Genomic DNA, 22,587 nt, shown 5'->3' with positions numbered 1-22,587 from the left:
ACCGTCGCGAGAGAGCGGGGGTAAGGATGGGGAGCGCTTAGCCTATAAGGGGGGGCGGATGCGGATGCGGGTCGACTTTACGGATCCGAACCCGTAACTATTTGATTGCCGATTGCGCTCACACATTTTACGGTCACTATTATAACACATATCTGTGACAACCGAGTGTTAATTAATATCACATAAACTAGAAAAAAAATAAAATAGTAATTTGGTCTACAGAAATTTAATGCTATGTGGTAACATGTGTGATAGGGCACAATTTGGTAACCTGTCCTCTAACTGCTCATAGCCACATTAACATCAAGGTCAATATAATGGACCACGTCGACACCATGCTCCTTGAGTATAACATTACCCCGCAAAGATCGGGACGGTGCTGATCGGGTACAACGCTGCCCCGCAAAAGATCGAGACTGTACCGACCGAGTATAACGTCGCTCCGTAAATATTGGGATGACGTCGTCCGAGTACCGCGTTGCCCCGTAAAGATTGGGACGGCATCGATCGGGAACAACATCACCCCGTAAAGATTGAGACGACACCGACCAAGTACGATGCCGCCTCCGCAAAATTGAGATAGCGCTGTGGCACAAAGGATGCTCGATATCTGCACGAGAAGTAAGCTCGTTGCTTAATGGGTCGACAACCATAAATATATTACAAACGGTTGGTCCCCATGAGTAGGGTATAAAAATCCACGAGAATTAAGATTGGGATGGCGCCAGAGAGGGTTTTTCTTTTGGGCTCGTTTTCCACCAAGTTCTAATAAAATCTTCAGAGGGGTTGAATTGGGAAATCCTTCTCCCGATCTCGACCTGTGTACAATAGCTGACAATAAGGAAGGAGGCAATCGATCAAAGGGAAGCCCCCGCACCCCGGAAGCGAGGCCTGAGCTCGACCCAACTGGACGACAACTTCCGTTGCCCAAGTACGACACGGGTGATCTTACGCATTCGAGATTGGACCGAATCGTACTGACTCCACAACCAAGTTGTAAAGGTTCACTAACAAATTGTAAACGCAGTCTTAAGGTTCTTCTTTCCACTAAATCATCTAAAAAAAAGAAAAAGAAGAAAATGGATGAATAATACTTAAATATGTTAAAAAATAATAATTCATCACATATTATCATATCATAACATAATTATAAGTTTATGAAGGACCCATTTGTAAAAAGTTAAAACCATAATAAAAGAGAAATTTTTAAGATTTTTTATAATTTATAATTTATAACTACTTAGAAGGCTTATCGATGGGGAACCAAGAATGATCATGGAAGGATCATTATCTTATTCTATTAATCTTAGATATGTTCTTGACTTTTTAAGGTTTTTAGTAATCATGTCATAGAGTTGATGTATGAATATTTTTTATGATCAATAATTTAGTGGATATCTGGATCTATTTATTTTCATAAGTCATAATTTAAAGTAGTACGAGAAATTTGTATCGATTAGAATTTGAATGTTGTTGTTGTCGTTGTTGTAAGGATATATATCTTGATAGGATGATGATGATCGGATTCTTGCAACAAGCAGAGCCATGGCTTACTGCCAGCGCATGATTGTATCCGTGCACCGATTTGGACGGCGGTGTGCGGTGGTGGTGTCAAGGAAAGGTCGCGGTCAAGCAACCTTGCCGAAGGAAAAGACAGAAGATAGGTAATTAATAGGAACCGGTAGAGAAAGAGGAAGAGAGAAGGAAGTCAGGAAGAAGAAGAAGAAGACAGGCGAACAGTAAGGAGAAAGAGAAGAGAAAGAACATAGTTATACATAAAAAGATTGATCACCTTGGCAAGCCAAGCCGGCAATACCAAGCAAGAGGAGAGGAGATTATGATGTCGCCAACCATGTCATGAGGAAGATGGGATCAGCAGATTGGGAAAGAACAGAAGAAATTTTGGTTGCTGTCACTCAACCACAGATTGTGGGCGACGAAGGGAAGGAGAAAGGAAGTCAAAGCAAAAGATGAAAAGTGAGGAAGGAAGAAGAACAAGATACAGAGATTAAAAATAAATAAATAAATCAAGAGAGAAAGACAAGAGAAGAAATATAAGGGAAAAAAATGAATTAAATTATGCATTAGATTTTAAGATTTTGTATGTGATTTTAATTTGTATTTCTCATATGATTTAGAAAAAGATTAAGAATTCTTGTCATGATTTCAAGATTTAGAAAAAGATTTTAATATATATTACTAATGTACGATTTTTGATTGATCTGTGAAATATTTTATTATTTAAAAGTTTTGAAAATAATATATTACGTATCTTTGCAACCATTGAAAATGTATATGTTTGTTTTATAACTATTATTTGAAATAAGTATTGGCCTACAAAATATTTTATGGCTTAAAATATTATAAAATTCTTTTGCAAAATTAGTTCTAAAAATGCTATATGTTTCGGTAAAATATTTTATAAAAATCCGTTCAAAAGTTTGATATATTAGTTTCTTTGAACTCCGACACAAAAAGATATATATTATCTATATGATGAGGTCAAATATGATTTTGAGTCTTACGAGGATATAACATGTTAAGTTGTCATTGCAAAAACCATATTTGTTCGACATATTTTGGGTTCAAGACACGTCACAGCTGACGTCATACGCTAGGTTAAAATCCGTACTAAGGTGTTGCTCGGCACGTCACGTCTTGAGAATCCCGAGACGACGCCACCCCTAAGACACGCCAAGTCAGAATTCGTACCAAGGCATTGTTCGACACGACACGCTAGGTCAGAATCCATACTAAGGCGCTGCTCGACAAATCACGTTTTAGGAATCCCGAGACGACGTCGCCCCCAAGACACGCTAAGTCAGAATCTGTACTAAGACACTGTTTGGTATGTCCACCGCACCAACTTGCGTACGACCGAACCACGTACAGTAATATAAAGACCTCTGGCCGGCATCTGGCCAAAGGGAGGAGAGGCAAAAATCAATTGAAACACTCCATTAACTTGCTCGTCGAAGGGGCCAAAGTCAGGAATCACCCGACGAAGGCCATTTTTGCAGGAAAGCGACAGCTCACGATCCACAAGCGTCTCAACCCGGGAATCGCCATCCAGTGTACGAAGACGTGCTGCCAACCACCCCAGAGATGGAGAGACGTGACTCAGCATAAACGGTGCACGGATCGGCACACCGAGGAACGTTGATCAATACCCCATTGCGAGGGCCCGGTCGACCTCGGCATCCAGTTCAGCCGACAAAAGAGTCCCAATATTGACCCGTGGACAAGACCGTGCTGACTCACCAGCCACGACATATTTGTTCACCAATAGTTCTAATACGTGATATATATATATATATATATATATATATATATATATATATATATATATATATTCATCATATAATCTTATAATTGTTCGTGCTCATCCATATTTATTATTACATCTTGACAATAATTATTAGATGATTCATAGACCATTACATGGTTACATGGTGTTGATTTATGCACGGAATATATTTGAGGCCATTGTTTGCTTTTCATTTTAGAAGGCCTAATACTTAGTTATGAACAACACAAGGTTTTGTATTCTTAAGTTACCTAAGATTATTTTAAATTGTTGATTAGCTTAGTTAGAAAATACTTTAATAACTTTGTCACTTTTGTCTTTTATTCTTTACAAACAAAGAATATACATTCTTCAAATCAAACTCTTATGACATTTATTCTTCCCAATCCTCCTTGTGATATCTTTGTTTGATAGGAACAATAACAAGAACACCCGTGCATCATATTTTACATGGATCATCAAAATTAAAATGTCGAACCATCCAATGGACTCGCATGTTTTTTGATTGGATGCTTATATCATGCCTCATTTCAAAGGAAACTTCTTCTTTTACAATTTATAGTACAAGATTAAAAAAATAATAATCAGAAGAAGTCAACCAAGATACCTCAATTCAATCATCAAAAGTAACCTCAATAGAATCATAAAAAGAAACAAAAAATCATCATCAACATGGTAGAAGTTAGATAGTTCGTGTAGGTCATAAGAACACAAGAATTGCATTTTTTTTTTTCCAAAAGATTATTTAATTAAATAATATATATTATTTAATTAAATAATAAAGGTGGAATCGAATATAAGATACAATGATAAATCGAATGTCTCAATAAAAATAAAGATCATGTGTTAATTACATTGATAGAATTGTATGTTAAGTGCATCGACGCAAGCATTAATCTTTCCGCGATGGACTTGCAAGCATTAATCTTTCCGCGATGGACTTGTAAAATTTTGACGTAACATGATAATGGAAAAAAGGGACAATATCGCTTTTGTTAAGTAGTTTCTCTAATATATTTTTTTACGATCAACGATTTTATTGTCGGAATGGGGGAGGGGAGACTTTCTTATTTGATCTACATTTTTTTGTAAGAGAGAAATGGTGATTAAATCTTTATATTTCTAACTCTATTAAGTCAAATTTTAATAGATCAGGATTAAAATATATATTTATTTATTTGATAAGATCATTTAGTCTCATATTGATTAAAGAATAGGGGAACCAAGAGCTAATAAGTCTGTTGGGCGTTCCTTATTCGTTTTTTGAAGCTCACGAGCTTCGAAAGAACAAAATTGTGATATATACATTCATTACCCAAAGCGGATAATTTTTTATAAGCCTACGCATTGCACCAATGGCGGACCGACCAAATATTCCTTTATCAGATTAGTACTAAAAAAAAGAGCAATGAGCCATTAGCTCCTATACGGGAGGGAGTACTGATAAGATCATTTAGTCTTACATTGGTTGAGGAATAAGGGAACCAATAGCTCATAAGGCCATCATAAGATTACCGGATCTCCCTTACATTTAGAGATTCATTTTAAAGCTCACGAGGGAGGGGTATACTCATCGCTCAAAGTGAACAATTCCTCGTAAGCCTATGGACTACACCAATAATGGACCGACCAAATATTTTCTTATCATGTTTGATTTTTTATTTGGAGATAGTTTGATTTATATGTCATATACGAACGATTTAATAATACAGTATAAATTATAAGCATAAAGGAGCTTACAAATTCTTCCATAATTTTAAAATATAAAATCATCGATTCCTTTGGATTTGATTTTTTCAGTTTTATTTTTTTCAAAAAAAACTTGTTGATTTATTCTCATTATTTGGCTCTCGAGTAAAAAATGTTTGACTTTTTATTATTTACTATGGATTTGATAATTATCATAAGCACTTATTAGAGCACATAAAAATTACCCATCTACTTAGTTATGTATTGCATCACAATCTCTATATTTTAAAGAAGTTATATTATTATTTCTATGCTTACAAAAGTAAAACATTCAATTCTATTTTGTTTACACTATCGACTATGTTAAGAGAAGATATCGCACATAGTATCATGTGTAGAAATGATGCTAAAAAGAGATAAAAATATAATTTCTATCCTCATCGTGCAAAGAGATTAATTTCATATAAAGATAACTAATGTCAAAGCTTCACTATCCTCCCTCTAGTTTTATTTTATTATTCTCCCGGATTGTCTACCCAATGACTACGTTGGTAGTGATCCTCATCTCCTACATTATCCCATTTTTTCTATTTCTCTATCCTCTCGGAGGACCTACCCAATGGTTGCTTTGCTTTCTTGGACATCGGCTTCACTATCCTCTCGAACGGTCTACTCAACGGTGGTGTTGATGATGCGCATAAGGCCGGTGGCTCTATGTGAAATTAATCTCTTTAGACGATAAGGATGAAAATTTTTTATTTATTCTTGTTTTAGTATCTTTTCTATACATGGCAGCACGATGTGGTAGCTTTCGTTAGTAGAGATCGTTAGTAAAGTCAACAACGTGAGGAGAAACATGATTAAATATTTTACTTTTGTAAATATAAAAATATCAATATAATTTTTAAAAATACATATATCAAAATACTAAACATAGCTTACAACAATACGTAGTATGCCTCAATTTATTTATGTGATGAGTTTCGCAAGTCTTGTACTCCCTACTTTTAGTCTAATTTAAATTATATTTGGACGGAATTTGATATCTAAACTCAAACCTAAATCTAAATTACTCGTCATTGTATTCACTCCAAATTCAATTAGAAAAAAATGACTAAAATTCTGAGTCAACTGGATCCTACTGATGTCATATACTTAGGTTCTTATTAATTGTTTTATAATCATAACAATATACCGTCTCATATTTTTATTCGAATACAATATATCGATAAAAAGAACAAAATATTTTTTTTTGTTCAATTTAATTATTATTATTTCCCATAATGACTTTATGCGAAAAAGAAAAAAGTCCAGCCTCTCGTTGTCGGGTTAAAGAGTTCCAAGCCGCGAACGCCATCCGTCGGATGCGTCGTTGCCACGGCGGCTGGCGCACTTTGCTTTCCTGATCGGGAAAACGGACCTGCCTGCCACGCCGGGTGGTCGGTACAGCCACGAGAGAGAGAGAGAGAGAGAGAGAGAGAGAGAGGAGAGTCGAGGAGGCGTGCGCGTTCGCGGTCGCGTGGGCGCATCATCGCAGCCGTGGAAATGGGGATGTAGTCCTCCCCTCTCCCATCAGCGTCAGCCGTTCCGATGAGATGAAATGAAGCAACCACTGGTGCTGCTCCCACGCCGCCTCCACATCGGCCTACGAACTTCCCCTTCTTATTCGGCGAGGTAAAAGTTGATGGCGACAGAGATACTGATTAGCGCGGATTCGCCTCTCCCCTCCCCTCCCCTCCATTCTTTTAAAGCGAAGCATAATAGGTTGTTTTGCTTCGTATTCGTAGGTCGTCGGGCCGATCGGCGATGACGCCTCCACCGATCCTCTCCCTCGTGCTGCCCTCCGAGACCGGTCGGGTCCTCAGCATCCAATCTCACACGGTCCAGGTGTCCTTCTATTCCTTTCTTGGCCTCTTCTTTCTTTGTTACTCTTCTTGATCTCGTGCTTTTATGCGCCTTCTTTCCAGGGCTTTTCACATGGTAGTTGAACTTTTTGACTAGGGTAGTTCTTGTTCTTGGTTAAGAGAATCTGATGACACAATTCTATGTGGTTTCGCCATTGTTTAGGGCTCTGGCTGGAGCATGCTTGAGTGACACCATGGATAAGAATGTTCTTTTTAGTATATAAATATCCCCATCGGCTGCAGGGGAATCTTCTTGAGTGTCCATTTCACGTGGTTTCTGACCACATTTTCACAACTAAGTGATCGATTCATCTAGTCGTGATGCAATTGTCTGCTTTTGAAACGCGCTTCGTCACTATAGATGGTAGATGGTAGATGGTAGAAAGAATCATAAACTGAAGAAAATTTTGTCTTCCTTTTGCGATGTCACTCTTTATATCATTGTTCTGCTCCAGGATATGTGAATGTGGGTTGCCTATAGTTGGTCTTGTGGTTTGGAGCATTAGAAGAAGCCATTATGGCAGCCAATAAAATCATGCAGCTCTAAGGCATTACCTTCTGAGTAGCATCTCTACGGGGCAGTTTAATGTACTCCTGGTCAATACAATTCTCTGAGCTATCAGTCTTAGACTACCCTGATTATTTTCTAATCTCTTTACATGCCTATCATTGGATTTGCTAAGTAACAAGATATTAGTTATGTATTACTTTAACCGAAAAAGAAAAATAACATCTGTTTTAACTTAACAATTATAGGTGTATCAGAATTACGTTTCATTTTTTATTACCAGTACTTGTTTCTTCGTCAGAGTTGATACTTTATATTGTCATCATGCTAATTCATGCTTTAGGCTTCCTCTTTACCTCATCATATCTAGGAGCTACAACAGCAGTCCTGATAGACAGAATTCCTTGGTGTGGTTAGCTGAAAATATGGAATGAAAGTCGACTTAATTAAATAAGGCCCATAGATTTTTACAGTTCATGGTGGGATGGTGGGATTTTATCTACTACTTTTTGGCTGCTAATCATGGTAGTTTTTCTCTGGTTACATCATTGTCATAATGCTTGGACTCTGTTTCTTTGTTTCCAGGGATATGTTGGCAACAAATCTGCTGTCTTTCCTCTTCAGCTACTTGGCTATGATGTGGACCCTATCAACTCAGTTCAGTTTTCGAATCATACAGGCAAGCTGCTTTACATAACTTCCTTCCGACAGTCTCGGAATCAGAGGCCTCATTTACGGTGCGATATTATTTGCTGCTGTGTACGAGTGCATGGTTGAGCGGTGCACAGTTTGGATCAAATTCAGTTAGTGGTTTAACCAATAGTTGATTTTGCAGGATATCCAACATTTAAAGGGCATGTTCTTAATGGCCAACAGCTGTGTGATCTGATTGAAGGCCTTTCAGAAAATCATCTATTATATTACACCCATTTATTAACAGGTTGGCCTTTTATTTTATGCTGCATTGCTGTTGCTCAGCAATTTTGCAAAACAAATTACCTGTTGAAGATTTAATGGATAAAGTGACATTTTTCTTTACTTAATTAACATTATCATTTGTTTATTTAAACTTGTTTTTCATCTTATAGCGGAATTGTCTTATTTTTGTGTCTGTTTTTTTTGTCATGCAAAAATAGTTCGCACCATCAAATCGAGTCAAATGAGTTTTTAGTTATGCAGGGCAGTGATAGTTATCATGTACGATTCACATTTCCAACCATGATCATGGGATCTCTGGACAAAATCAGAGTTCAAGGAGCAGTAAGAAGGGCCCATAGACTTAGCGTCTGCTGTAATACCAGAAGCTTCTTTATGGATACCAATTAAGGTGTTGATATTAAGCACTTGTATTTTTAATCAGGCAAAGGCCATCTTCATCAACAAAGAAATATTTTGGGGATGTGGATCGATTATACTTCTGGAAATTGCAAAAAAGAAAAAAAGAAAAGAATCTTTTGGCAAGCTTCAGATATCAATTTGCTATTGTCACTGGAGAATAACTGTTCACTGTACGAAGGAGCCCATGTTGTAATTGAAGGGTAGGAGGGAACAAGTGTACATATGGTGTCAAAGTGGAATTCAACCTATCATCCGATAGTGCTTTCCATAAACAATAAATAGTTCTTTAAGAGGATCTATCAAACAAAAAGTGTTCCAACCTATCTTGTGTTATTATGATGACATCAAGAATTGTTTCAACCTGAAAGCACCAGGTTCTAAACAGAACTAAAAAAAATTAGGAAAGTAGTAGTTACTGCACAACTGATCAGTACAAGATTCTACTTCTAAATGCTATGATGCGATTTCCAAGATGAAGAACAATGTAGGCAATGACTTTGTAGAGACTTGAACATGCACCATATGTGAATGCTCATGTCCATTTATGGGATTAATGTATAATTTCAATTTAAAATTTGTGCTACACGCTTGATGTTCCTTAATGTTGAAATTGTTAACTGTCATTCTTTAGCATAGATGTGATGTTATGTATTTGAGTGACATCTAGTGTATTAAAAAGTTTTGTTTCTATGAAGTTATCATTGAGGTTTAGCAAGTCTTGTTTGTATTTGCATGCCACTATTTATTGTAAACCTATCTGTAAATTCTGGAAAAATGTATTAGCAGCAAATGCATTGTTTTTATCACAGATCTTCTATCATTTTATTTCTGCACAGTAAGTTCTCACAAATTTTGCAAGTCTGCAGGTTATATTGGTTCAGTTTCATTTCTGGAAATGGTATTACAAGTTGTGGAGAGACTGCGGGTGGTCAATCCTGGACTTCTATATGGTTAGTTTTTGACAAACTTTCTTTTTCTTAAACAAGCGCAGTGTTTGACTTGCCATGCATTACAAGGCTTGATGGTAAATTTGTCTTAATTCTCTAAGAAGCATCCAAACTTTTGATTTTCTGTTATGGGATACTGAGAGAGTGTATTGGTCAAGTTATATTTTGACTTTACTCGATTTTTTAAAAAATGTATGATTAACAAATTTGATTACTGTACTATGGCAAAAGATAGAGATCAAAATATTAAAAATAATGAATTGTGAAATATATTTATCAATGTTGAAATGATATCTAGATGATATACTTATGTTCTCATGTAATCTTCCTATTTCGAATTGAGCCTGTGTAAAAGAAATAAACACCTTAGTTGACTTAACCATCTGAATGCAATAGATGGTTGTTCTGGAAATATTTACTTGAGCAAGATGTTGGAGAAATGAGAAATTCCACATATGAGATTTTCCAGAAAACCAATTTATACAGGAGTCCTTTAATTATCTTTGAGCCTGTAGCCTCTTTTATACTTTCAAATTTAGGGAAGTAACCTTACAAAGTTTGATCAAATCTTCTGTAAAACTCTATTTTGAGTTGTACCAGGTAGCCTGTTTGTAACTGTTGGTATAATTCTTCAGTGATGCTGTTGATAGGGTATACTTTCACAATATTTTCTCATCCTGGAATTTATTAGACTTATTCTTACTAGTTTGTGATCCTGTTATGGGAGATGAAGGAAAGCTATATGTTGCACCTGATCTGGTTTCTGTATATCGTGAGAAGGTCAGTTATTGACAGCTCGTCTTCTACTTTGGCACTTGTTGTTACTTCATTTGTTCTGAAATCTCTTTAATATTGGTTTATATACAGTCATTATCGGTTTTGATGGTCTGTAAACTTATTTCATACATAAGTTAAATTTGGATTTGAATGAAATGTGTTACTTTAATTTGGGATAAATCATGCCTGATATTGATATCTGAGAAGCATAAAATTAATCTTTTTGGGCAAATTGGATGGAAGTTTTCAAAACAATAGTACATGAAAGTGATGAAACTGATGAAAGCATATGCAAACTACTGAACAGTCAGGAAGAACTAAAAAATGCGATTTTATATATATATATATATATATATATATATATATTGGGGATAAGACGCCACTCCAGCAGATTACTTATTATGCTGCTTGGCTCCTCCAAGTTTATATTAAAGGCTTTAGAGTTTCCAATTGAATGAAAATCACTGACACCAAGGAAACCAACTGGCAACCCACTTGGTGGATGGTAGAGCACTTCGAACAAGATGACTGTCATCCCGATATGCTAGCTCCTCAAGAGAAAATCCACTTTGTTAGAGATGACAATAAGTGACACATAATTTTTCGGTCCATCTTCACAATTTGCTACCATATGCAACTTATGGAAATCACAAAACAAAACAAAAAAAGACCTGTATTTGTCTTCTATTGAATTTATAGAGCTTCCCAGTATTTACTTTATTATGACTTGAACATGACCTTCATATCAAGTTGTTCCTTTGGCTATATATATCAGACTTGCTAGATAGTAGATAGTGCTTTCCATTTTTTTCCTTTCTTTTCTTTACTACCTTATTAAAATTCAGCTGGAAAATACTAACAATATTCTTTGGTAGGTTGTTCCTGTTGCTTCAATGCTTACCCCTAACCATTTTGAAATCGAGCTGCTAACAGGATTGAGGTACAATTGCATTTTTCTTGTTTGAATTATCTTGATAAAGCCCCATGAAAAAATTCTTAGGATATCAAATCATTAATTGAGAGGACTGGATAGCATTGTAATCCTTAGGTTTTGTAATGTAACATTTGATCAGATGGTCAATTGCTGAACTTAACATTTTGGATGTTCTAGTAGAAATCATCTATGGTGCTGTTTGAACTAGGATTTGCAAAAGGAATACTCATGTTTCCACGTGTTCTTGGAAAAGGAATCTTGCTTCTAATAAGCTGGGAATTGAAAAAGGATAAGCTAGAATATATTTTTTGATAATGAAGGAGAAAGAACTATTTTTGTTTGAATTCTTTTAATAATATTTTTTTTATTTTGTAGAATTACATCTGAAAGTGATGGGTTGAAAGCTTGTAATATTCTTCATGCAGCTGGACCTTCAAAGGTTTATTTTTATTACATGAAAGCTACTCATTTACCTCCCTTTGCCTAATTTTAGATTTGACTAGCTGGATAGACTTCTCATGCTACCATACACTAATTTGTCTTCAAATTTTGAAAATGTTACTTGTGCTTAAGTAATTGACTTCTGGAATTATAAATTGCACTCATGTGCCATTTCACATTTCTTCGTACTTTACATATGCATACATGCACCCTTTCACACTGATCATTGGATTAATTGACAATATTCTTCAGTTAACACATGTTTGCACAATGCTGGTCGGGTGTTCCCTGCCATGCCATTGGGCATGTTGTAGTGGTGGCCTTGTGGAGTAGAGCTCATGTTGGCTGGCATGTAACTTACCCATAAGATTGAAAACCTTGGCTTGCATGCAGACACTTGTTTTTTGTACCAAGCATTTGATAGAAACCAAGTTTGTAAAATTACAAAGAAATTATAAACGGTTTAAACAAAAAGATTTCTTTCTTTTGATTGTTTTAGGATTAGGCAAAATGATTTGGATATGAATGTCTTTATATTATGGAATTATTTGAAAGGTTGTGCCTTCTTGGAGTGGTACAGTTGTCCATTGTGGTCACGACATATTGGGTTTTGAGTTGCGGAACAAGCACTTTTCAAGTGGGGTTAGTTTTATGGACATTTGATCCATCATAAACCACATAATGACTATTGACACCTTATTTATTGATGGATATTTTTCAGAATTATTGGAAAATGCAAATAAAAGAGTGCATTTAGCTGAAGTATTGCTTATAAACTTATCGAGCTGAAGTACATCAACCATGTGTCAGATATCGAGTCATAAATGTAAACAAAATGCAGAATATGTTCTAAGTGTATGCTCTATATTGCTGTTGTATTATGTAAGCAATGAAATTAACTATGCTAATCGACTATGTCATCAATGTTTATAATTGAGGCAGGATCCAGTGGAACATTTTCATACAAGTACAATGTAGAATATTTGAACCCACATAAATGTTAGTTTGACTTGCAAAATTGCCCCTTGATGGAGCTTAATGGCAGAAGATGATCTATGTAGTCAACCCTATAGCTGGGATCTGTGGCTCATTGTTTGTATTGCCTCATGGGCTACTTAAGCACCTAAGGGAATTGATTCTATTTAGTAGTAAAAATAACTCTTCAACACATTGAAAGTTGAGATCGGTGTTCCAATCCGGAAAAAAACATCATATTTTTTGCAACATTTTATTATTCTTTCTTTGCAACTAACGACAAATAATTTAAGTTAAACAACTTACATAACTTGTGATACTTATTTTACAGTTAGGCCCAGTTTCACTTTAATTTACTACCTGATTTATCCATAAAATTTGCAATTATTACTGGACGTACCAACTGAACAAGCGTTTAGTTTCAAGCACCATAATTTTATTTTTATCTTATATTCTATGATTTCTTCTGCTCATGATTCTGTTTTCTTCTTTTCATTTGCATAGTTGTGATTCAATTTGAATTCTTAACTCCAGGTGGTGATAACAAGCTTGAGTATAAAAGAAAAAGTCTTCCTCATTGGCAGTCATCGGAAAGTGAAGGTATTGTTCCAAAGTTCATAATCTGCATGTTAAAACATCCTGATGATGCTAATTGCAGGGAGATTGACACTAATGAAGTTTTTGACTAGTATATGGAAGGAATTTTTGTTGATTATTTGTGCTCTATACATTTCATTTAGAATTTTAAACTATTAGTTTTGCATCTAGTCCATTTATTCTTGCATGGAAATAAGCTGTCTGATGAGGCATTGTGATATGTTCTATATCATTCTTTTTTTTTTGCCTTTAACTCTTAAAATAAGCTTTCTCTCTTTTTAAAGAGAAACAGAATACTTCAGTACTATATGATGGATTTCATTTTACTATTTCATAATAAGGGGTGTTTTTGGAAAGTCATTGGTACATGCATCTTCCTTTAGCAGCATATTTGTTGCTTAAATAAAACTTGTTTTCTTCTTGCTCTTTTACTAATAATTTGGGATCACCAGTTGCATGTTGTTACAATCTCTCTGTTTTAGTTGGTTTACAGCAGAACACTGCTGCTTCTTATATCATTCAAAGTCTCCTCTGCGTAAATAATTGTCAGTTCCTTGTTTATGTTGATCAATAACTTGGAAGCACTGGATGCAAGTTGTCTATAATGTCAATGTCTCTGGATTTTGTTCATGACTATTTTTTATGTAATTCAGAGGCTGTATAATGCTTATCAGTTCCTTGTCAAAGTTTATCACTTAACATAGCTTGTAAATCTTGGTTCTAACAAATCTGTTAAACCCTCTTATAGATGGCATGCTGATCTAAGCCATAACAAACCAAATTGTGTATGCGATGAACACATGGCAATCATGATGACCTGCAGAAGATGTAGAGATAATGGTTTGTTTTCTAGAACATTATGTGAATCACAAGGGTGAAGTTGGTAGCAACAGATGGTACAGACCAATGGATAGAGTAATTATTGAGTTAGTGAATCATGCCTGCCTGCTAATCTACATATTCATTATGGAAGTTTTAATTCTTGTTCAAAGACAATTTTAAGAGTGCATAATAGAAATCTTTGGGTACAAAAGGTGAAACTGTTAATCATTCTATTCTGCTACTTGTATATCTATTTTGTTGCAAGACAACATCAGCTCATTGCCTGATTTGCAGGGTCAATCACCACAGCAGTTTAAGATAGTGATTCCTAAGATTCCTGCATATTTTACGGTATGCATTACATATTACTGAAGAAATGGTTTTCTGGGTTCTTGTAAATTGCCTTTTTCCTTTTATTTTTTGCATGTATTTCTGGTATTGATGCTATTTTGAAACGGTCCACAAATTGAATTCATATGATATCTTTTTAGTATCAACCAAGCTATTTCAGATGTCTTTGATGAGATGGATCATTTTTGCAATATGATTTTTTTTGGAGGTGGATAAGCCTTATGTCCTACACCATTTCTATCATATTGAACATGATGTCATTATGGTGTTTTTCCTGTAAATAACTGGCTTACACAAGTGACCCCCGAGTGTTTCAGCATTTAGCTTGCTTCTCGATATCAACTTACATGGGAGGATTTCTGGCTTATTCTTCCTTGTATGACTTGAAACTTGAACCTTGAAGTCCACTGAGTCTTAATATGTCTTTTTAATCAATTACCTGTAATCATGATGTCTCTTTTTTTCCTATGGATGCCAATCGAATTCTTTGTCATACTCTCTATCTTGTTTTTGTTACATAATAATAAAGATGCTTATGCCAGCAGAACTAACTTTTTGCTAGTCTTCTACACTAGCTCATCTTTTTATTGTTATCATGGAATATAAATGCTTATGATGTTGATCTTTTTACATTATGGTGGGGTAATAATCTGCAGGGCAGTGGCGATCTGATGACAGCACTTTTACTGGGATGGAGCAACGTAAGGCTTCACATTTCTTGCTACTTGACCTTGTTATCGCAAATCAATTACTTCTGCTTTATGGAGTGTAGCAATGTTTATTTCTTTTCTTGGGTGTATTTGATGTTTAGATATATCCAGATAACCTTGAGAAAGCATCAGAGCTTGCAGTGTCAAGTTTACAGGTACTCATTCTTTGGCCTTAGTATTACTACCAACTCAAAAAGGAAAAAGAGAAAAAACTATCAGACAATCTTTCAGAGCTTTTTTTTTTGCTTCTGGTTGGGTCTCATCTCTTTTGCAGGTTCTTATTTGTGTTAAACTACTCATGTTTAAATATTAAATGTGTTAAAAGGTATGCATATGAAAAATAGTAAACAATACTAAATACGAAATATATGATCAACCTAACATAGTAATATGCAACTCTAAAATTCAAGTTAAACTACTCCTTTTGACTACTCAAAGCTCAGGTGAGACTTATGAATTGTCTGTTGCCAAAATCATAAAAAAAAACCATCCATATATGCTCCTGTTGTGCACCTGATACCAACTCCTCTATCCCACTTTTATTCTAAACAAATTTGTTTCTCCATCGTCCATATTATTCTGAGCACTCTCATTCTTTTACAGAATTTCCACTTGCTGTGCTTGCTAAATTTGTTTGCCAGTATATACAGCCATGGATTCTCCTGTCTCACTCATAGTTTGATGATTCTTTGATGCTTTATATAATGGTTCTTTATCAAACTTTGTTACAGACAATTTTAACTTCCATTTTTTTTTTCCGCGCTTACATCCTTCAGTACTTGGTACATAAACTCGTATAGTACAAGTTTCCTTGTAAATATTCCAAACCAAACCAAACTTGTTTGTATTATGACTTGAATCAAGTGCTTTCAACTTCACAAATTAATGTTTCATTAGGTGCTCCGAGCGCACCCATATTCCAGCATGTGATAACGTTTTTGATATCTGCAGGCTGTGTTGCAGCGAACACTGGCAGATTACACGACCGCAGGTTTTGATCCACAATCGAGCAGTCTAGAAATCCGATTGGTACAGAGCCAAGATGATATTAGGAACCCAGAAATTAAATTGAAGGCGGAGAGTTATACTTGAAGAAGGCTTGATCATCGTGGTTAAAGGATTACTACTTGCTTAATAAGGTTGAGAATGATAAAGGCATCACCCAAGCCTTTTTGTACGTCATCCTTTTGTTGGAGAAACTCTTTTGGGGGTGTTGGGGAAATCCTTTGAATATATATCAAGGACAAACAGATCAATAGAAACCATCTTATTCTCTGTTAATCTACTCAACAAGCTTTTAGCTTTAGTTGGCTGAAACAGATTTAGGAAAGATTTTTGTGCATTTGCAAGTTCTACTCCTGATCCTTTTAGGAATTCATTGCTTCTTATATGTTATTTCAGGACAAATAGCATATGGGGCAAGGATATTTGCGAAAAATGTACTCTTTATTTCTTATATATATATATATATATATATATATATATATATATATATATATATATATATATATATATATATATATATCTGTTAAGAAATGATTTATTTTATATAAAACCTTTGGATCGCACTGAAATTGAAATTTGCTGTGTAAATCATAACCCAAGGGTTTATAGTGAAAGATAAATCAAATCAATCACATAATAAATCATGATTTCTAAGAGATGTCAAATCTTTTTTTTATAAGGTAGGAATTAGAAATATCTAATCTTCTCATGATCATAAGAATCATTATGATATGATTGGATACGACATCCAACTTGTACACATGAAGCTCTCGAGTAGTTATCATTGTCAAGTACACAGCTACCACATCATAATCTAAAACAAGGAATCATGAGACCAGATAAATGCCTTTCCATTAATAAATTAATAAAAAAAGAAGGATGCCAAATTAGCAAAGAAACAAATCGATCCACAGTGCAACGAGAAGACAATCATCGATCCTTATATAATCTCAAATGTGATGCACGAAGCCAAAACATGGACTCTACCGGACAAGACCTTACCAACCCAATATGCTTGATCAAGCTGAGACCATACGATTATGCTGGCACATGACCTGAATGATCCGTGCTGTGTTATACATGCAAATTAAGATTCACATCCCAAAGTACCGGTGCTACCACCACATGGACATGTAGTAGTAGTAGTAGTAGTAGTAGTAGTAGTAGTAGTAGTAGTAGTACGACAGATGCTGACCCCCCTATTCTGTCAATAGTAATCGAGCAACCACTTGCGTGAATGGCATAATTCCGATGGATATGGCTGATAGAATTGGTAATAATTACTGGTTTAATAGGAGGCGCTCCTTGATTCGGTCAACGAGTAATTACATGTATCAGTCCCTCCCTGCAACCGATCGTGTACTATCAACTTATGACACGAGACATGCAGTACTACTAATGTTCGTCCTCCACTGTTGCATGCAGTACAAGGCGTGGAGGAGGAGTACAACTGGGAAAGATGTACCGCAGCTGCCTGCCTGTGAATGTGTGTGTGTATACGTTACTACTATATATGGATCCCAATTCCATCAAAACCGATATGGAATCCGCCTTGCGAATGGAGTTGCTGAAACCTTAGACACGAAGTCCATTTCGCAGCTGGAGGACTCGGCCAGTATGTAAGTCTTAGTCTCTTTACCCCCACATGTACATGCCCCCATCCTACCTATATAAAAGCCTGTAGACAAAGTTCTTAACATATAAATCGTGCACTAATCGAAGGTTATGTGTTGTAAGTAGTAATACATAAAACACATTCTACGTGTTTTCATCTCGCAGTGATGCATGGATTTGCTCAACTTTCTGTGTCACGCACATACACTGACGGTAGAAAAGGAACACATGTCCTTTCCGATCTGCAGTGTTTAGTTAATTCTTTATAGCGCACTCTTTGATGGCGTGTTCTGTGCTTGCTCAGCGTTCTATTCATGCTTGTTCGTGACCATGCCATTCCATCGTGTCCAACAGATAAACGAGCTCCGCGATGGGTAGGAAAAGGAAGTGAGGACTCACATGGCAGTGGTAGACGTAACCCAGGCACAGCAGTGGCATCAGCTGCTTCTCGGATAACCTAACTACACGATGAAGATAGAGATTTGAATCCAGGATTTTACGATGACCTATTATCAAGGTTTTTATCATCTAGGTGTCGGAGGGGGTGCGCTTGAGTGTGGCGGCTAGGTCGGAGACCTTGCGGCCGAGCATGAGGGAGGCCATCATCTCGTCGGTTACTGCGGATGTTCTCCAGCCGCCGGCGCTCGTACTCCGTCAGGGTATCCGACGCCATAAGCCAGTCGGCGACGAGAGAGAGAGAGAGAGGGCTTATTATCATCTAAACTAGTCAACCCCAAAGTCAAATATCTGTCATTCCCACCTACACCAATTGCGTACCTATATATAGATTTGAGTCATATCCCTTTTCTTAATATATAATCATCAAACCAATATTTGAAATATTAGTACTATGGTCCACATGTCACATAGTTCTATCTTGTATGGATTAGGATCTATCATTAGGCTAGCAAATAATTTTTTTTATTTTTATTTTTTTTTTAATTAAAATTATGATTAATTGTAAATAATTTTAATTAATAATGTGATATGAGGATGCATATTTCTACAAAATTTCCAAAGGTAGGTTAGTCCCATATTAATGATCGGTTTGATGCAGAAGGCCGAGCCGGGTTACGTCTGACATTGCCCTGCGAGTGTTCATCACCTGCGCCACCTGTTTGCCGGGTTAGGCATCGTGCCATTTCGAATCAACGAGACTGCTCTTCGATGGCTACATGTCGAACGAAGGTATGGGGTTAGTGCAACCACAGACAGTCTAATTATGCTTCCATTGTTCTAATGTCTTCGGACAGCAGCACTTCCTATGTGCTTCGACCACAGTCTTAGTAGGATCACCAAAGCAGTAACAACAGCTTTTACATGGTCGGGGATGAAGAGAGAGTGAAGCCCATAAATCGAGACACATCAACATCTAATACGATTACAGGAAGTTTATACGTAATTCGTCTCCTTCACATCTATTGCTTGGATCAATGTTGCAGCTTGGATCGATGACCATAAATCAACGTTGCATGTTGCACTCCACCGCGCTGATCTTCTGATCACCTCCCACACCTCGGTGTTCCTCGATTTCAGCATCTTCGTCGTTGGGTCTTTGAATCTCTTCCCGTTGATGTACAGGTGTGTCGGGTTGCTCGTCGCGCTCTGTGTAGTCATACATCACGATGTACCTCGTCACCATCGCCTTCCTCTCGTCCACTACCAAATAGTTTTGATTAAGCTTGACGGTATCCTCGGTTCATTCATAGTCTTCTTCGATGATAGGATGAACTTCATCACCTTGCTGTTGAGGGTGCTCGTCGGAGTTTTGTTAGGGTACGAATATGGTGCGTTGTTAGTCAATAAAATCGTTGAGGTGTTTGACTTGGAGAAGTCGATGACCACATCATAGATCTAAATCGATGCGAGGATGATCACTGATGTGGCGATGGGCTACATGCTATGGAACTCATAAAATCGTTGAGGTGTTTGACTTGGAAAAGTCGATGACCACATCATAGATCTAAATCGACGCAAGGATGATCACTGGTGCAGCAATGGGCTTATGAAGGTACGTGCTATCGAATTTGATGACGGTGATATTAAAAATCGATTCATAGATAATTATCTTAGGTAGTTATCATTCTAGTTATATTCTAAGTAGTTCTATGTAAGTAACCTATGATCTAAGAAATTATTGTCATGAGAGTAGTTTCTATATTTAACTTATTCATGGGGGACATGAGACGGTGAGGTAGTTATTATTAGGTTCTATAAATAAGATTATAGTTTATGAAGTAAATGGTGCGCACTTATGAGTATTATGACTTTCAATGGTAATTTCATAACTCAAATCTCTTATTCTTTTATTCTTCGACAAATGTTATGAATTTTAAAGTATTAAGATGAAAACTCTATTTAAATTTCAAGATCTTTAAGACTTAATAGAGAATGAATTTATAGATGTACATGAGATAATCTTCTCAATACTTATAGTTATAATCTCAAGACAAGCTTGATTGATGCTTCAAAATGAATATCAAGGCTCATCGAAAGTGATTATGATAAAACTTCAAACCTTTCGTCATGAGTTTGATGAAATTTTGTTCATGAAAAGTAATGAATCAGTGTAAGATTTTCTTTCTTGAGTGACTGAAATTCTTAATCAAATGAAATCCTATAGTGAATATCTTCATGATCATATTATTATCGTAAAAATTTTGAGAAGTTTAATTTTAAAATTTGATCATGTTGTTATTGTCATTGAGAAGTCAAAAGATTTATCTACCTTTTCATTTGATAAACTAATGAGTTCCTTACGAGCACGTAAAACAATGTTGAACGTGTCACTTGAGAAAAATAAAGAATAAATATTTCAAGTTAAGGGAGAGTCTTTTTCTTCAAAAGAAGAGAAATAAAAAAACAAGAAGAGGGCATGGCAGAGGGGGATTTTATGGTAGAGGAAATGGAAGAAGAAGAGGAAGATGATACTTTGATGAGCATGATGAACACAAGCAATCAAATTATAATTAAAAAAATTATAAGAGTAAAATTCAACATCATTATTATAAAAAGTTTAGTCATATAAGAGCATATTGTTGGAAAAAATAAGTAAGCATATGGAGAAAATAAAGAAAATAATAAGTTATTTATGACTCATTCATAAGTTAATGATATTTAACTTTTGAATAGTGGATGTTCTAATCATATGTCAAGCATAAGATTAATATTTAATATTGAGAGATTTTGATGAAGTTCATAAATTAAAAGTTAGAATATGAGATAACACACAAATCCAAACGGAAGAAAAAAGGAACAATTAAGATGAAAATAAGTCGAGGGAAGGTAAAGTACTTTGATAATATTTTCTTTACTCATAGTTAATCATATAACTTGTTGAGCATTGGACAATTGATGAATGATGATAATTCATGTACTATTAAATATGAAGATTTTTATTTGATTACAGTAAATGTTTGCATAACTCAAAAGAATACTCTTATTGCAACTCAAAAGAATGAGTTTAATTTGTGACATTTACGATATGGACTCCATAATATTAAGAGTTTAAAGTTGTTAAATAAAAATAAATATTTTTTAAATTGCCTAAAATTAATACACTTATACAAGTAAATGATACATGATAAGTAAGAAATCATTTCCTATTGAAAAAGTACATAGAGCATCTAATTATCTTGAATTAATTCATGCTTATTTATGTGGATCTATAAATATAAAATCATTTAGTAAAAATTAATATTTTTTATTTACTAATAATTATAACCGCATTAGTTGGATATATTTTCTGAAACTGTAAAATAATATATGCATAAAGATAATTCAAACATAGATGGTGAATTATTATTTAATGAGTTTAATTCTTTTTTATGAAGAAAATAATATTCATAGGAAATTGATAGCATCGTATATAAAACCGAAGTAAAATGATATAGTTGAAAGCAAGAATTGGACTATCATTGCAATGACAAAAAGTTTGCTCAAGAGAAATCATCTTTCAAATTAGTTTCAAAGTAGTTGTAACAATAGTTTATTTATTGAATATTTTACCAACAAAGACTATTATAAATCAAACTTCTTTTAAAGCTTGGTATGATGCGAAGCCAAGTACAAGTCATTTAAGAAATTTTTTATTATATTGATTATGCTTTAGAAAATTTATAAAATCATCATAAGCTTGATGAAAAATCTAAAAAATATATTTTAATTGATTATTCCTTACGATCTAAAGCATATCGATTACATAATCTTGTTAGTGGCAAAGTTATTATTAACAAGAATATTATGTTGGTAAAGTTATTATTAACAGGAATATTATGTTGGTAAAATTATTATTAATAGGAATATTATGTTTAATGAAAAGATAAGTTGAAATTCGAAGAACAATGAAGGTGAAAAATAAATTCAGATTCTAACACTCTACAAAATCAAATGATAGATCTTACTCCAATAATTTCATCATCATCCTCACCCAATAGTAGTCTAGATTCATCATATGATTCCTTAGATGAAACCCCTTCAGGAAAATTCAGATTACTGATAAAAATTTATGATTTAATATTTATTTTATTTATTTCAGATCCTATTAGCTTTTGAGAAAGAAGTTGAAAAATAGAAATGACGAAAGACAATGAAGGAGGAAATGAGTATTCAAAATAAAGTATAATAAAAGTATCTAAAAGCACAAGGCTCTAACTTATAGCAAAAGGA

The 22,587-nt window shown here is 35.1% G+C and overlaps 1 protein-coding gene and 1 long non-coding RNA gene across 4 annotated transcripts; both read left to right on the top strand.

Moving 5' to 3' along the window:
• The first annotated feature begins 6,324 nt into the window (after positions 1-6,324).
• Positions 6,325-16,630, top strand: LOC135673012 (pyridoxal kinase-like). Of its 2 annotated transcripts, XM_065181673.1 has the most exons (13): positions 6,326-6,670; positions 6,784-6,883; positions 7,994-8,087; positions 8,244-8,348; positions 9,613-9,696; positions 10,400-10,473; positions 11,346-11,410; positions 11,780-11,843; positions 13,355-13,420; positions 14,534-14,590; positions 15,247-15,291; positions 15,402-15,455; positions 16,252-16,630. In XM_065181673.1, exons 1-13 carry the CDS (start codon positions 6,597-6,599, stop codon positions 16,390-16,392), a joined length of 1,023 nt encoding a protein of 340 aa, XP_065037745.1. In that variant the 5' UTR covers positions 6,326-6,596; the 3' UTR covers positions 16,393-16,630. The 2 variants fall into 2 exon arrangements, with proteins under 2 accessions (XP_065037751.1, XP_065037745.1); XM_065181679.1 differs by lacking the exon at positions 14,534-14,590 and having other exon boundaries at positions 6,325-6,670.
• Positions 16,631-17,818: 1,188 nt separating this feature from the next.
• On the top strand, positions 17,819-19,752 carry LOC103992201 (uncharacterized). Of its 2 annotated transcripts, none has more exons than XR_672244.3 (3): positions 17,819-17,924; positions 18,274-19,107; positions 19,362-19,752. It is a non-coding gene; the product is annotated as an uncharacterized LOC103992201 (long non-coding RNA). The 2 variants fall into 2 exon arrangements; XR_010513202.1 differs by having other exon boundaries at positions 17,834-17,924; positions 18,977-19,107.
• The last annotated feature ends 2,835 nt before the right edge of the window (positions 19,753-22,587 follow it).

The sequence above is a fragment of the Musa acuminata genome, chromosome BXJ1-1 (assembly GCF_036884655.1).
Source record: "Musa acuminata AAA Group cultivar baxijiao chromosome BXJ1-1, Cavendish_Baxijiao_AAA, whole genome shotgun sequence".
NCBI lineage: Eukaryota > Viridiplantae > Streptophyta > Magnoliopsida > Zingiberales > Musaceae > Musa > Musa acuminata.
This window is presented reverse-complemented; position numbering and strand designations above follow the sequence as displayed.

What these genes read in the sequence shown, in the direction of transcription:
- LOC135673012 (XM_065181673.1), top strand. Translation starts at nt 6,597, where the DNA reads ATGAAGCAACCACTGGTGCTGCTCCCACGCCGCCTCCACATCGGCCTA. An exon ending in TCCCCTTCTTATTCGGCGAG is followed by an intron (nt 6,671 to 6,783) that starts GTAAAAGTTGAT and finishes TCGTATTCGTAG; the next exon opens with GTCGTCGGGCCGATCGGCGA. An exon ending in ATGCAGCTGGACCTTCAAAG is followed by an intron (nt 11,844 to 13,354) that starts GTTTATTTTTAT and finishes TCTTAACTCCAG; the next exon opens with GTGGTGATAACAAGCTTGAG.